Source organism: Miscanthus floridulus, chromosome 3 (assembly GCF_019320115.1).
Source record: "Miscanthus floridulus cultivar M001 chromosome 3, ASM1932011v1, whole genome shotgun sequence".
Taxonomy (NCBI): Eukaryota; Viridiplantae; Streptophyta; class Magnoliopsida; order Poales; family Poaceae; genus Miscanthus; species Miscanthus floridulus.
This window is the reverse complement of record NC_089582.1, coordinates 150,024,207-150,037,568: the sequence shown is the minus strand read 5'-3', so window position 1 is coordinate 150,037,568 and position 13,362 is coordinate 150,024,207. Positions and strand designations below refer to the sequence as shown.

At 42.5% G+C, this 13,362-nt stretch overlaps 1 protein-coding gene across 3 annotated transcripts; it reads right to left on the bottom strand.

Moving 5' to 3' along the window:
• Nucleotides 1-293: 293 nt before the first annotated feature.
• Nucleotides 294-6,548, bottom strand: LOC136542815 (uncharacterized). Of its 3 annotated transcripts, none has more exons than XM_066535428.1 (6): nt 6,371-6,548; nt 5,403-5,798; nt 4,045-4,631; nt 2,692-3,953; nt 2,192-2,398; nt 294-981 (listed from the first exon to the last, which is right to left on the bottom strand). In XM_066535428.1, the coding sequence occupies exons 2-6, from the start codon at nt 5,735-5,737 to the stop codon at nt 667-669; spliced, it is 2,706 nt and encodes a 901-aa protein (XP_066391525.1). In that variant the 5' UTR covers nt 5,738-5,798; nt 6,371-6,548; the 3' UTR covers nt 294-666. The 3 variants fall into 3 exon arrangements, with proteins under 3 accessions (XP_066391525.1, XP_066391527.1, XP_066391526.1); XM_066535430.1 differs by having other exon boundaries at nt 2,192-2,380; XM_066535429.1 differs by lacking the exon at nt 6,371-6,548 and adding an exon at nt 6,299-6,331.
• Between the last annotated feature and the right edge of the window lie 6,814 nt (nt 6,549-13,362).

Sequence of the window (13,362 nt, the reverse complement as noted above, 5' to 3'; positions counted from 1 at the left end):
GTGTCCTTGTCTAGAAATAAATCAAAGAGATGGAACAGGCCGGGGGGGAAAAAGCTTAGCTTATGCTGTCACACCAGACAGAAACAGATTACAATGTGTCGTTCGTAACACGTAGTGGATCTATCGGCAACTTCCAATACATATATGCATCTTAATCTTCCAGCCGTTGATGCGAAAATTCCTTCATCCATATGCTTAATGCTCCCAATTCCCAAAGCCAGAAAAAGTGACATCAGTCATGGAGGAGATTGAGAAAAAATGGTGCCTGCTGAATCCGTCATGGTTCAGAACATCAGAGCAAGCTGTAATAACAAGCCAAGAAATGTGTTTGCCTTGTGCAACAACTTGAATTTTCATCCACCGACTCACTGGCAAAGTGAGCAGGGAGAAATAGAGAAACATAAGACACAATCTTATAGCCACATAGTAACAGGGAACATCTACTCTTTAGCACATCCAAATTTATGCATGTTTACAAATGGCGTAAACCGGGCAGTGAGTTGCAAAACAAGCCACTATGGTGTACTGGATGAAGAAACTGTAGGAAGCGTATGAACGGCCACTATTCACAAGCATCTCTCTGTCTTTGGGGAAAGAAAAAAACGCACGTCGTATCTAAAAGTCTCAGTTATAACACGAACTTCATCTGTGACACAGCAGCCGTCTTCAGGCCATGTCGAACTCCCTCATCGACCTTGGGCTGCAGATGATGTCGAACGGCTTGTCGATGCTGTCCTGCAATATCGTGATCTGCCCCTCCTTGACAAGTATGTCTTCGTCCAGGGCTTCGATCTTCTTCTTCAGCGACACAACCTCGTTCTGCATTATGCTGATGTTTCTTCTCAGCTGCTTTGCTTCCTGCCACGACAGGTCCCTCTCCTCCGTCACTGTTTTCAGTGTTCCACGGAGAGCAGCCAGCTCCTTTGCAGATTCCTGGAAATCCTGTTGGATTTCATTGATTGACTCATCCTTCTTCGATACCTGTTAAGTACAGCAAACCAACAAATATGTAACAACACAGCAGCAGTACTTGAGTCAAATACCACAAACAAAGCTATTTTCTAGCATATATAAACATCATCTGCCATTCTGATATGAAACAACATTTACCAACGGACAAGTTACTATACCACCAGTCTGAAGAAGCATGCCATTTCGGCTGGTACCATAACAATCACAGCACTATTGACTGGTCTTTAAAACAACACAATATTGATTGACAGCCCACTGATGTCTCTAAAAGCAAATGCATTTGCACATAGTATATTCTGGACTTCTGGTGAAGTTGTATGCCCTACTTCGTGTACAAAAACATGACAGTGTAACACTTCTTTATGTCGTTCTCTTGGTGTTTTTTATATGACCACCAAGATGACCCCTGGAATGAATGTTTGCTGACCGTAAGCCTCTACAACAACAATATGTTATTTTATATGCTACCTCACATTATCTCAACTTTAGAACTGGTTCCAGAAACATTCAAAAGAATATCTAACTGAAAACTTGCATAGTAGACCTAATGTCTACTTGGGCAAATTTTATCCTAGATTATTGGCAAGATGCAGACAACGAGCCTCTAGTCCATCTGGTTAGAGCTCCTCAGCGGCACACCACAGATCCTGGGTTTGACTCCCGTGGGAGTGAATTTCAGGCTGTGGTTAAAAAAATCCCCTCGTTTGTCCCATGGCCAAAGCAATGGTCAAAAGGCCCGGCCCGGTTCTCACAGGGCCACGGTGCCCCTGTGTCAGGGTGGGGCAGGGGTTCGGGGGTTTTTTCGGCCTGTGTGAGAAGGTCTTCTTCTATCACAACAATGCCCGGGGTTGCAGGTCGAGTTTGTTTTTTTTTGGCAAGATGCAAAAACTTGAAAAATAATGACTAGCTAAAGATAAACAAGCAGCAAATAACTTGATTCAAACACTAAAATGAATTTCTAATAATTTTATAGATCAAAAAGATGGGAGTGACATTTGTTGTCGGTAACCAAGTCACTCAGCAAAAAGACCTACCTACTTTTAAGTACTTTGAGACATACTGCAACTTGACCACTATAATTGGCTAACACCAGACAGGTTAAGAGTAATTCATTATGAAAGGGAAATCATTATCAAAATCTACTTTGATCAGAGAAAAACAATGAACTGCAGGTTTATTGGGGAATAAAGATGTGAATTATGCAATGAACTCATGATACCTGAAGCTCCAACTGCTTAGCTTTGTGGGTTATGCAAGAAAGTTCATCCTGAACTCTCTGGATCTCGTTTCTCATAACATCTTGGATGCGAAGTGAAGATGCCAGATCAGATTGCAATTGTTCAATGTCAAGTTCCTTTGATAAGACTGCCTCCTTCAGTACTCGGTTCAGCATAGCCTCTTCTTTCAGCTTGAGTCCAAAATCATCCTACATAAGAATGGAAGTTATTTGGTGATGATAAATATATGCTCAAGGACCCAAACTTCTTGAAACATTTCTTTTCATAATAGTCAAGTCACTATTAATTCGACTATATTCACAAAGCATCAGATATAAACTCTTACCCTAGAACTTTCATGAAAACACATTCCCAAGCACATGTAACTATCCAAAAACATACTTCTAGAGAATCTTTACTGTGAACATTTTTTTAACTGGACAACCACATGGCAAAGTAAACTTCAAATGACAGAGGTTGTTTTGTACCAGAAGTAACTCACCATTTCATCTTTGGAAGGACTACCTTCAGCTGCAATTTCACCAGAATTTTCTTTAGCATTTTGCTTTTCACTTAGTATAGAATTGATTGCCTTCAAACTTCGCTTCAGACCTTCGATTCCTCCTTTGATGCTCTGGTACTCAAAAGTGTAATCACTGAATGTTAATGCATCATTGCCAATCAAATATTCATTTTCATGTCTCTTGTGTTTCATCAGATCCAGCAATTTAGCACAAAGTTGGCTAATCTTATCAAGCAGTGACAAGCCTTGCATTTGCAGGTTATCCACTCTAGCCTGAAGCTCCTGGTCAAGGCGAATCGAGGAGAAGCTTGCTCCATTTCCAGCACCTTGTAAACGATTTAAGAGTGCAATATTCTCTTGTCTGAGGGATTCTACTTCAAGATCACAAGATCGAATTTCACCTCTCAACTTTTGCTCCACCCCTGTCAGTCTAATAAGTTCCATTTGTAGTTTCCTTGTTTTATCACTGGTGGTGCACTCAACAAATTTCCTATCTAATTCATCTATGCATCCTTGTCTCAGGCCTGTAATTGTCCTTTCCTGCTCATTACATGCTGTTTGTAGTCTTGCAATCACTTTGTGCAATGCTTTAGTCTCTACCTCCTTGGCCTTCAAATATTCCCGGATGTGGTCCCTTTCCTCTACAACCTCAGCAAAACGAGCCTGCAAATCTACCGAGGAACTATGGAGTTTCTCATGCTCATTTCTGAGTTTCTCTAGATCGTCATTTAATTTGCTGTTTTGCGTTTCCAAACTTGCAACTTTCATTGAAGCTTCAGCCTTATTTGCTTCAAGAAAAGTAACTTCTCTCTGAAATAACACATTCTGCTCTGCAAGTTCTCTCACCCGTTCATGTAGTCTCTCTTCTTCAGATTGAAATCTTGATAGCCTGATAGACCAATCGTCTGACCTTCTGTCCATCTCTCTCTCCAGTGTAGTTTGTACTTCACTCTTCTCCTTCTCCAGCCTCCTAGTTCTGGTTTCCAATTCTTTATTTGTTTGTTTGTATTGCTCTTTGGCAGCAAACCTTTCTGTAACACGTGCCTTGATCTCTGAAGACAATTCATGTGCTAATTGTTTCCTATCTTCAGTCAGTTGCTGGATTAACTCAAACATGTCATTTGAGGTCAATGGTTTATCCCTAAGCATGCTGAATTCATATTCATCTCCACAAGGAATAATAAACCTTGACTCAACTTCTTTAGCTCTTTGAAGCAGCATGTCATCGGTTTCGTCTTCCGCTGATGCCAAAAAAAAAAAATCATCATAAAAATATTGAGAAGCATCACAAAAGCATGACCCTACAATGATAGGAGCAACGTGAAGTCATACCTAAAGTAGGACAAGTGGAGGGGCAGACAACATTTGGAAGTCTCACATCTTGCAAATCTTCATAAATATCTTCAACAGATGTTGAACTTTCTCTTTCAGAAGCTTCTGACATGCTTATGTGGTGTCTAAATGCACTGCACATAGTTGCCATCTTGTGGGTATATCCTGTGCCCTCTTGAGCAAGTCGCCAAAGGAAGCCGTCTTTTAAATCCACATCTGGGTAGCTCTCTGTTGTCTCTTTCATTGATTTTGGAATGGATGGTACTGTAGACTGGGGTCGAGGTGGCCTTCCCAAATTAGAAACCATAGATGTGACAGGGGCGCCTTGCTTCTGTTTCTCATTTACCATTGCATCTTCATGCCCTCTATCAATGTACCGATCTAGTACTTCATTCTTGTTTAATAAATTGCTAAGTCTTGTTGACCTGCATTGTATAGCAATAGGAGAGCTAACAGGAGAGTGCCCTGCTGAGCATGAACAGCATTTTGAACGAGGAGAATCATTTTCCATGGCAGAATGAGGTTTTGGGGTCTTTATTGCATATTCTCTCAAGAACGGATTCCCTTCTGGCGACCACATATCGGGACTGCAAGTTAAGATATACTGTTAAAATCATTTTTCAGATGACATGCTGAAAAAATTAGCTACTATACATATGGACTTAAAACAAAAAAAAAAAGAGAGTCTGGCCACAGAAACACTAGTAGTAAAGAGGAACTAAACAAGGGTGGATCCAAACTGAAGAACTACTTGTGTAATCTCCATTGCATCATGGTGTCATCTATCTAACGAAAAATATAAAGCATCTATTTTCTATAAACATTGGTGTCACAGGACACCATGGAACCTACTTGAACCACCTTTGAACTCAATCACAAGAATATATATTTGAGTGAAAAATGGAAGAACATAACTTGTATGCAATCAAACCCAGTATAGATCATTCGTAGATGCCAGAGAAAGTCTGCATGTGCACTGAAACTGAACAATCATAAAGACGGCCTCCTTTGCAGAAAAAGATAAATAAGCATTCAGAATAATAGCTAAAACGAGTAGAGTTTGCAGATTCACATATCACGGTGTATTTGCTGAGAGCTGTCTCACTGAGTCACCAGGTCGCGGGTTCGTAGATTTTGCGGGGGGAAGGCTTGCCTCGGTTTTTCCCTTCCCCAGACCCCACTCATGTGGGAGCCTCCGGCACTCATGTCTTTTCTCTAGATTTTTTTTTAACATGAATCAAATGGCAAATAGGCAACAGGGGCTAATAACCAATACTCTACTATCATTTCAATCAAAGGTAAACATCTTGTATTGTAAGTAGTACGGACAGTAATTATCAGGTAGGATGACCACTTACACGACATCTTTGGCATGGTGGGGTGCATCAGATTCATCATACAAAGAGCATGGAACATCACCCGAGAAGCTAAAGCATCGTTCATCCACACAACTGTTTCTGGCCGGGGATGAGAACGACATGGACCTCCTGAGTTGCTTGGGATTGGCTGGTTCCTCCTTGCTCCGCTTCTGACGACGGCTTCTGGATCTCGAGAATCTTGTGCTGCAGGAACCGGAACTGTCCTTTCCCTCATCTGTATTTTTATGTCTACTAGTCCTATTATCACTGATCGGTTGCTCATTTCCCTCACCAGGGTTTGCAGCAGGGGACCCAAAGAAAAAGAATCTTCTCATGTTTCAGAAGTGTCGAGGATTCACAGGTTCCTGGATTCGGGATTCCCCCACAAACTAGTCCCTGCATGGGTTGCATATTGTAGTCAGCAAAGAGAACTAACCATGAGACACATTAGATCGTAATTTGCATAGCTGAATAACAAGGCAAGACAACAAATCCTTTGTTCCGAAAAGTAAACAAAAATATTAACAGGGGCATAGTTCCCCGTATCCTTGGCAAGGAATTGAACTCCCAACCGAAGCGCGTATGTCTACTTCTCAGTAGGTCTATCTAATAGGAAATAAGTCAAACAGGCTACACGCAAGGCCACATGACACCAGAAAAGGCAACGATACTTGGATCCTCGATCCCAGGGGCACCGAACCGCCCAAAGACCCAACCCCTCTCAATCTATAACCAGGAGCCCCAACGAAAATTCGCTTCGCAAAACCACTCCCCGTCGATCCTCGATCCCGGAGCCACCGCCGACCCACGGACGCCCTTCCGATCCTGCACGCCCCAGCGCATCGATCGCCCCAAACCCGACGGGGGATTTCGAACCACTCCGCAGCAACTCGTACCGAAACTAAACCCCAGCGATAATTGGATTGCTGGATCGAGTAGAGGAGGAGGAGGGGGGGGGGGGTGCAAACCTGCGAGAATCTCAGGCGAGGCGAATCGAGTGGAGTGGAGCCGGCGGGCAGGGCGAAGGCGAGTGGAGTCGGCGGCCGCGGCAGGGCGGCGGTGTGGAATATGGCTGTGGGGCTAGCAACGGTCGGGAGGGCAGAGGAGCATTTGATTCGCGCGCACTAATTGCGATTAACAGCTGCCCCTCTGCTGGTTTGGTTTGTTAAGGAAAATGGTCACCACCAGCGGAGCGCATGCGCAACACGGGAAAGAGAACGAGAGGTCCATTTTGAAATGGGAGCGGCGAAAGCGGGGTTGGTGGGCCCGTGGGGAGCGGGTTCAGGCGGGCCCTCGGCCCTCGTCTTTTCCAATGGGCCGAGCCGTTTCCACTCGAATGGGCCTCTCAAATGCGATCTATGCCCATTTTCAATCGGACAGTTTGCTGTACTACAACTTAAATGTGGACAGCTAACTTTATGTATGATATTCTTTTATGGAAAGATGGCTTCCGGTTTTGTGCCTTTGCTGTAAAAATTATGAAAAGTAGTTACTGGATGCAACTATAGTAAAATGGAAAGGATTGGTTAAGGTGAAGTGATCGGCTTGGGGTGAATGCTTTTTTGTTTCTTCTTATCTTATTAAGAAGAAAACCAGATCGTTATAAATTTAGATACGGTCTAACTGGGAAGATTCCAAACTATTTCAGTCTTGCAGCATCAGAGACAGAAAGTCACATCACACAGACACTATCACTTGCAAATCGTTCGTTGATGGCCTCAAATTGGCATGTCCAAGTATTGTTCGTGAAGCTCTAAGTGCTGTTGCTCTTCAAAAATGGGGGTGGCACCTTCTAAGTTTGAAGATGACAAGGTCCTTGTGCTATGCCAGGAGAGGAAGCATTTTGTTAGAGAAGCGTTAGATGGAAGATGTGCACTTGCAGCTTCTCACCGCGCTTATATTCTGTCGCTGAGAGAAACCGCTTCTCTTCTGAGGAAATGTTTTGAACCTGAAGTGCTGAAAGAGTCAATCCCAAATGTTTCGCCACCTCTTTTGCCTGTCAATCATATGAGTGCTGGGAGGAACTCCATGACAGCACCTGCAAAAGTAACCGCTCAATCTTCATTCCCTGCTGCTAGAGAGGTCAGTCAGAATTTTGAAAATGCTGATGGTTTAAGGAGCCTCCGAGAGGAAGGGATCCCTGAGCACAGCGAGGGAGATGATGATTTTGCAGAGCTAGACGATAACTTTGACAATCCATCCACTGAAACTAGGGCGCCCATGTTCAAGAACTGGAATGATGTGCTTGTTGATAATACTCACTCACCTGCACAACACGCTTCAGAAAATATTGCTTCACAAAGTACTAATTCTTGTAGTGACAACTCCAAAAATAAGAGGACAGTGATTGGGATGTCAAAGAAACCTTCCACTGACTTAGGTAACGTGGTAAAAGATTTAAATACATGCATGAAAGAGATTGAGATATTATTCTTTTGGGCATGCAATTCTGGAAAAGAAGTCCCAAGAATTCTTGAGGAAGATAAAATCCAGTTCCGCCCTCTACTACCTGAAGAAATAGGTTAGCTATCAAGTGAATAGCTTTCTGGTTATACCGTTTTCCAAGTTTCTCTTACCCTCTGTGATAGAATTAATATTAAACTAAAAAGTAAATTTCTGCAGCACATGGATCAAAGCCAACAAGTTTTCTGGCAACACTGTTTGTTTGCTGCAGAGAGGATGTCACTGTTCCTGAATGTAAGCTAATTTTGGCTGAAACTATTAGTTTGACTCCCCCCCCCTTCAACGAAGGCTTTTGCTATTCCTGTGTTACAAATATAAATGCAAAAGGTTTCTTTTAGGGAGTAATTGTAATGTGATATTATTCGACATTTATTACAGCTATTAGCATTTTGGTTTCTACTATTGAATAGAATACTTGGCCTTCCAACTGTACAAATAATGTGATGCACCATGGTTTAATGCAGAGCCTTTTCAAGCCGAGATAAAGTACCTTACCTGGCATAGATCAGTGTCTTCACAATTGTCACCATCTAGAAATTCTCTTGGGATTAATGCTGGCAGCCATATCTCCACACTTGATAGGTTGTATGCATGGAGAGCAAACTTTATGAAGAAGTTAAGGTAGCAGCTCCTTTCTGGATGTTGTACAGTATTAATCAATTTTATATGTGTTCCAGAATCAGAGTTTGAGATTCCTAGAAGTAATCTGTCTTGTTCTGCTTTCAGGCTAGCAGCGCAGTCTGCAGTGTCGTGTTTCTGTGGATCGACTAGGGTAGATCTAGACGGATGAACACTTAGATCCGTGAAGCACATGCACATTTAGACCTAGAACACTACACCGAGAGGGAGATAGGGTAGAGAGGGGCTGGTGATGAACCTGAGCCTCCGGATGAAGTCGCGGTTGTGCTGGCCATCACTGGTTCGGTGATGGAGGCAGCACACGGGCAGCGACGGGTGGAGTAGAGGTTGCACGGACGTCGATGCAGTGCGGTCGGGCGTAGCAGTGACGACGACGAGGATCAGCGGAGCTTCCCGTCGCTGGCTGCGCGCCCTCTTAGATCGGAATTAGGGTTTGTCGGTGGGGTTTGCGGCTCACGGCGAACCTCGTGCTTTGAGCCGCCGGCCCCCACCTCTTTATATAGCGCAGTGCGACGGTGGCCCACCAACCATGTAGGGTTGGGCGCCCCCGATCAGGGCACGAGACCTAGGCCCAATAAGCCGTTGGGCTTATTGGTCAGGAGATCAATCTAACATTCTCCCCCTTGATCTCACTATTACTTTTATCTTTAAACTTTAAACTTCAATCCTTTTATTCTTACTCATTTCTTCACAGATGATGCATAGAGCATGTCTCATCGTCACGGTCAATCGCCGATAGATTTAACAGCTACAATGCACGTCTCTGATCTGAAATAGTTACTTTAACTTTTGGGCCCTTTATAGTCCAGGAATCATAGGCTTTCCCTTAAACCCATGCCGGCTACATGTTCCCTGAACACGTTGGGTGGTAAGCCTTTTGTAAGCGGATCCGCGAGCATCTTTTCGGTACTTATATGCTCAAGACTTATCATTTGATCCTGGACTTTATCCTTCACAACATAATACTTTATGTCAATGTGTTTGGCAGCACCACTTGACCTATTGTTGTGAGCATACTGTACTGCTGGATTATTATCGCAGTATAACTTCAGTGGTCTATTGATGTCGTCAACCACCTTCAAACCGGGTATGAACTTCTTTAGCCAGTTCACCTGCCCCGTTGCCTCATAACATGCTACAAACTCGGCATACATTGTGGACGATGTAGTGACGGTTTGCTTTGAGCTTTTCCATGAAATAGCTCCCCCTGCGAGAGTAAACACATATCCAGACGTGGATTTTCTATTATCTCCCGCATAATCAGAATCTGAATATCCCACTATATGGAGTGAATCAGATCTTCTATACGTCATCATGAGGCCTTTCGTTCCTTGCAAATAACGCAAGACTTTCTTTACCAATTTCCAGTGTTCTATTCCAGGATTGCTCTGGAATCTGCCAAGTAACCCGATAACAAATGCCAAGTCAGGACGCGTACACACTTGAGCATATTGCAAGCTTTCGACAGCTGAAGCATATGGAACCACTTTCATTTGATCGATCTCATATTGGTTCCTGGGGCATTGAAAATCCCCATATCTGTCGCCCTTGACTATAGGAGCAGGTGAGGGACTACATTTGTGCATACTGAATTTCTTTAAGACTTTTTCTATGTATGCCTTTTGTGACAGTCCTAATACCCCTTTACTTCTATCTCGGTGAATCTCGATCCCTAGAACGAACGAAGCTTCACCAAGATCTTTCATATCAAATTTTGAGGATAAAAACTTCTTTGTCTCCAGTAGTAGGCTGACATCACTACTAGCAAGTAAGATATCATCCACATACAGGACAAGGAAGATAAACTTCCCATTCTTAAACTTTGCGTAGACACAATTGTCCTCAACATTATCTTTAAACCTAAAATTCTTTATTGTCTGATCAAACTTCAAGTACCACTGTCTTGAAGCTTGTTTTAATCCATAAATAGATTTCTTTAGGCGGCATCCTAAACGTTCTTTTCCTTCCATGACAAAACCTTTCGGTTGTGCCATGTAAACATTTTCCTTTAAGTCTCCGTTGAGAAATGCCGTCTTTACATCCATCTGATGTAATTCCAAATCGTAATGTGCCACTAATGCCATTATGATTCTGAATGAATCCTTACATGAGACTGGAGAAAAGGTCTCATTGTAATCAATCCCTTCTCTTTGTGTAAAGCCTTTTGCCACAAGTCGGGCTTTATATCTCTCTATATTCCCTTAACAGTCAAGTTTTGTTTTGTAGATCCATTTACAGCCTACTGTTTTAGCTCCTTTAGGAATTATCTCTAAATCCCAAACTTTATTTGCATTCATTGATCTTATCTCATCTTCCATGGCCTCAAGCCACTTTGACGAATGATCACTTTTCATGGCTTCTTCAAATGAGGTGGGATCATCCTCCATTTGAAATTCTTCAGTGTTGTACACTTCATAATCAGCAGGAATAGCTGATTTTCTAACTCTTTGAGACCTTCTAGGGGCCTCCTCAATTGGCACATTTTCTGTCTGAGGCTGTTGTTGCTCCCCCTCATGTGTGGCAATAGGTTCTATAGGATCCTGAGGCACAGGTTCCTCATGATCATTCATTGTTGCCACAGGCGGGATAACAACAGGTGCTGGCACCACAGTGTCTTGTACTGTTGGTGCAGCAACAGCAGGTAGTGAGAAAAATGGCTCATAAATGATCGGGGTGGGTGCATACACCCGCTTCTCTTCAAGGTCAATTTCTCGAGCTACCATGCTCCCCCTAATCATTTCATCCTCTAGGAAGACAGCGTGTCTCGTTTCCACAAACTTTGTATGTCTGTTAGGACAGTAGAAACGAAAACCCTTTGACTTTTCTGGGTAGCCAATGAAATAACAACTCACTGTTTTGGGATCTAGCTTCCCAATGTTTGGGTTAAAAACTTTAGCCTCAGCAGGGCTCCCCCACACACGCAAGTGGTTAAGTGAGGGTACTCTTCCTGTCCACAACTCATACGATGTTTTGGGCACCGACTTACTTGGTACTCTATTGAGAATATGAATGGCGGTTTTTAACGCCTCCATCCACAGACTCGTGGATAAAGTGGAGTAACTTATCATACTACGCACCATATCCATCAGGGTACGGTTACGCCTTTCAGCTACTCCATTCTGCTGAGGTTCGCCCGGTGTTGAATATTGGGCGACTATACCATTCTCCTGTAAGAACCTTGCAAAAGGTCTAGGAACTTGTCCATATGGGGTATGCCGACCGTAGTACTCTCCTCCACGGTCAGACCTGACTATCTTAATCTTTAAATCATGCTGATTTTCAACTTCTGCTTTAAATATTTTAAATTTATCCAACGCTTCTGTTCTTTCTTTAATTGGATAAATGTAGCCAAACCGAGAGTAATCGTCTGTGAATGTTATGAATGAATCATAACCATCCACACTTTTCACAGGAAAAGGACCACATATGTCTGTGTGAATAATTTGTAGAATTCATGTGCTTCGTTTGGCATCTTTCTTAATTTTCTTTACATACTTTCCTTTTATGCAATCTCTACATTGTTTTAACTCTGAGAGCTCTAATGGAGGAAGAATATAATTCTTAACTAGTCTTTCTATTCTCCCCCTCGAAATATGGCCTAAACGACAGTGCCATAATTTCGACAACGCATCGTGAGCTCTCTTTTGTTTTCTGTTTCCATTGTTCGATGAGGATACATTTTCATTCACATCACATACGGAATTAACATTTTCACGAAGTGATAACAAATAAAGCTCGTCTTGTCAGAAGGCAAGACCAATACATTTATTATTAAACAATATCTGACATTTGCCATTTCCAAAATGGCAATCATAACCATCATGGTCCAACTTTGATACACTAATCAAATTTCTTTGCAAAGAAGGTACATAAAGAACATCTCTAAGAATAATTATGAAGCCATCAGCAAGCTCTAACGGAAGATCACCAACGGCCTCAACATCTGCTTTTCTCCATTTGCGACTTTAATGAAACTTTCGCTTCTTTGCAAAGTTCTCATCGAACGGAATTCCTGTAATGAATTAGCAACATGAATAGTTGCACCTGAATCAATCCACCAAGTAGATTTTGAAAACTTTACATACAAGGATTTATTTACGAACGTAATAATGTTCTCACCTTTATTCTTCATTATCATCTTTAAGAAATCAGGACAATTCTTTTTATAATGTCCCGTCTTCTTGCAGTGGAGACACTGGTCTTTAGCCACTGGGAATTGCTGGTTCTGAGACTGTTGCATGGGACCTTTTCCAGATGATTTGGAGGAAGAACTGTTATTATAGTTCTTTTTCTTATCTTTTAGGTAGTTGACAGAACCACCTTGTGAAACTTTTATTCTTTCCTCCTCCTGCACACACATGGCAATGAGCTTTTCTAAATCCCATTTTTCAGGCTGTATGTTGTAATTAACAACAAATGTGTCAAATTCTTTGGGCAAAGAAGCAAAAATCAAATGAATAAGGAACTCATCCTTGAGTGCCAAATCCATTGGTTTGAGCTTAGATGTCAGATTGCTCATTCTCAGTATGTGCTCTCTAATGCCACTGCCGCCACCAGAGTACCTTTCTATAACCAGCTGCTTGATCAGCTGGGTTGCATATGTCTTTGAAGAGCCAGTGAACTGACTCTTTATTCTATCTAGGTACTCTGTGACCGTGTCACAGTCTGGAATTGAGCCCACAATGGCAGGCTCAATCGTGTTCTTTATCACTGCCAAACACTTCTTGTTGGTAGTGACCCATTTCCTATGCTCAAGGTCATAGGACATCTTTACGGGAGCAAAATCCCGCTCTCTGTTCTGCCATGCAGTATCAGTCTCATCTGTCTCCCTCACCGGTGCCATAGGTTCTTTGGGGCA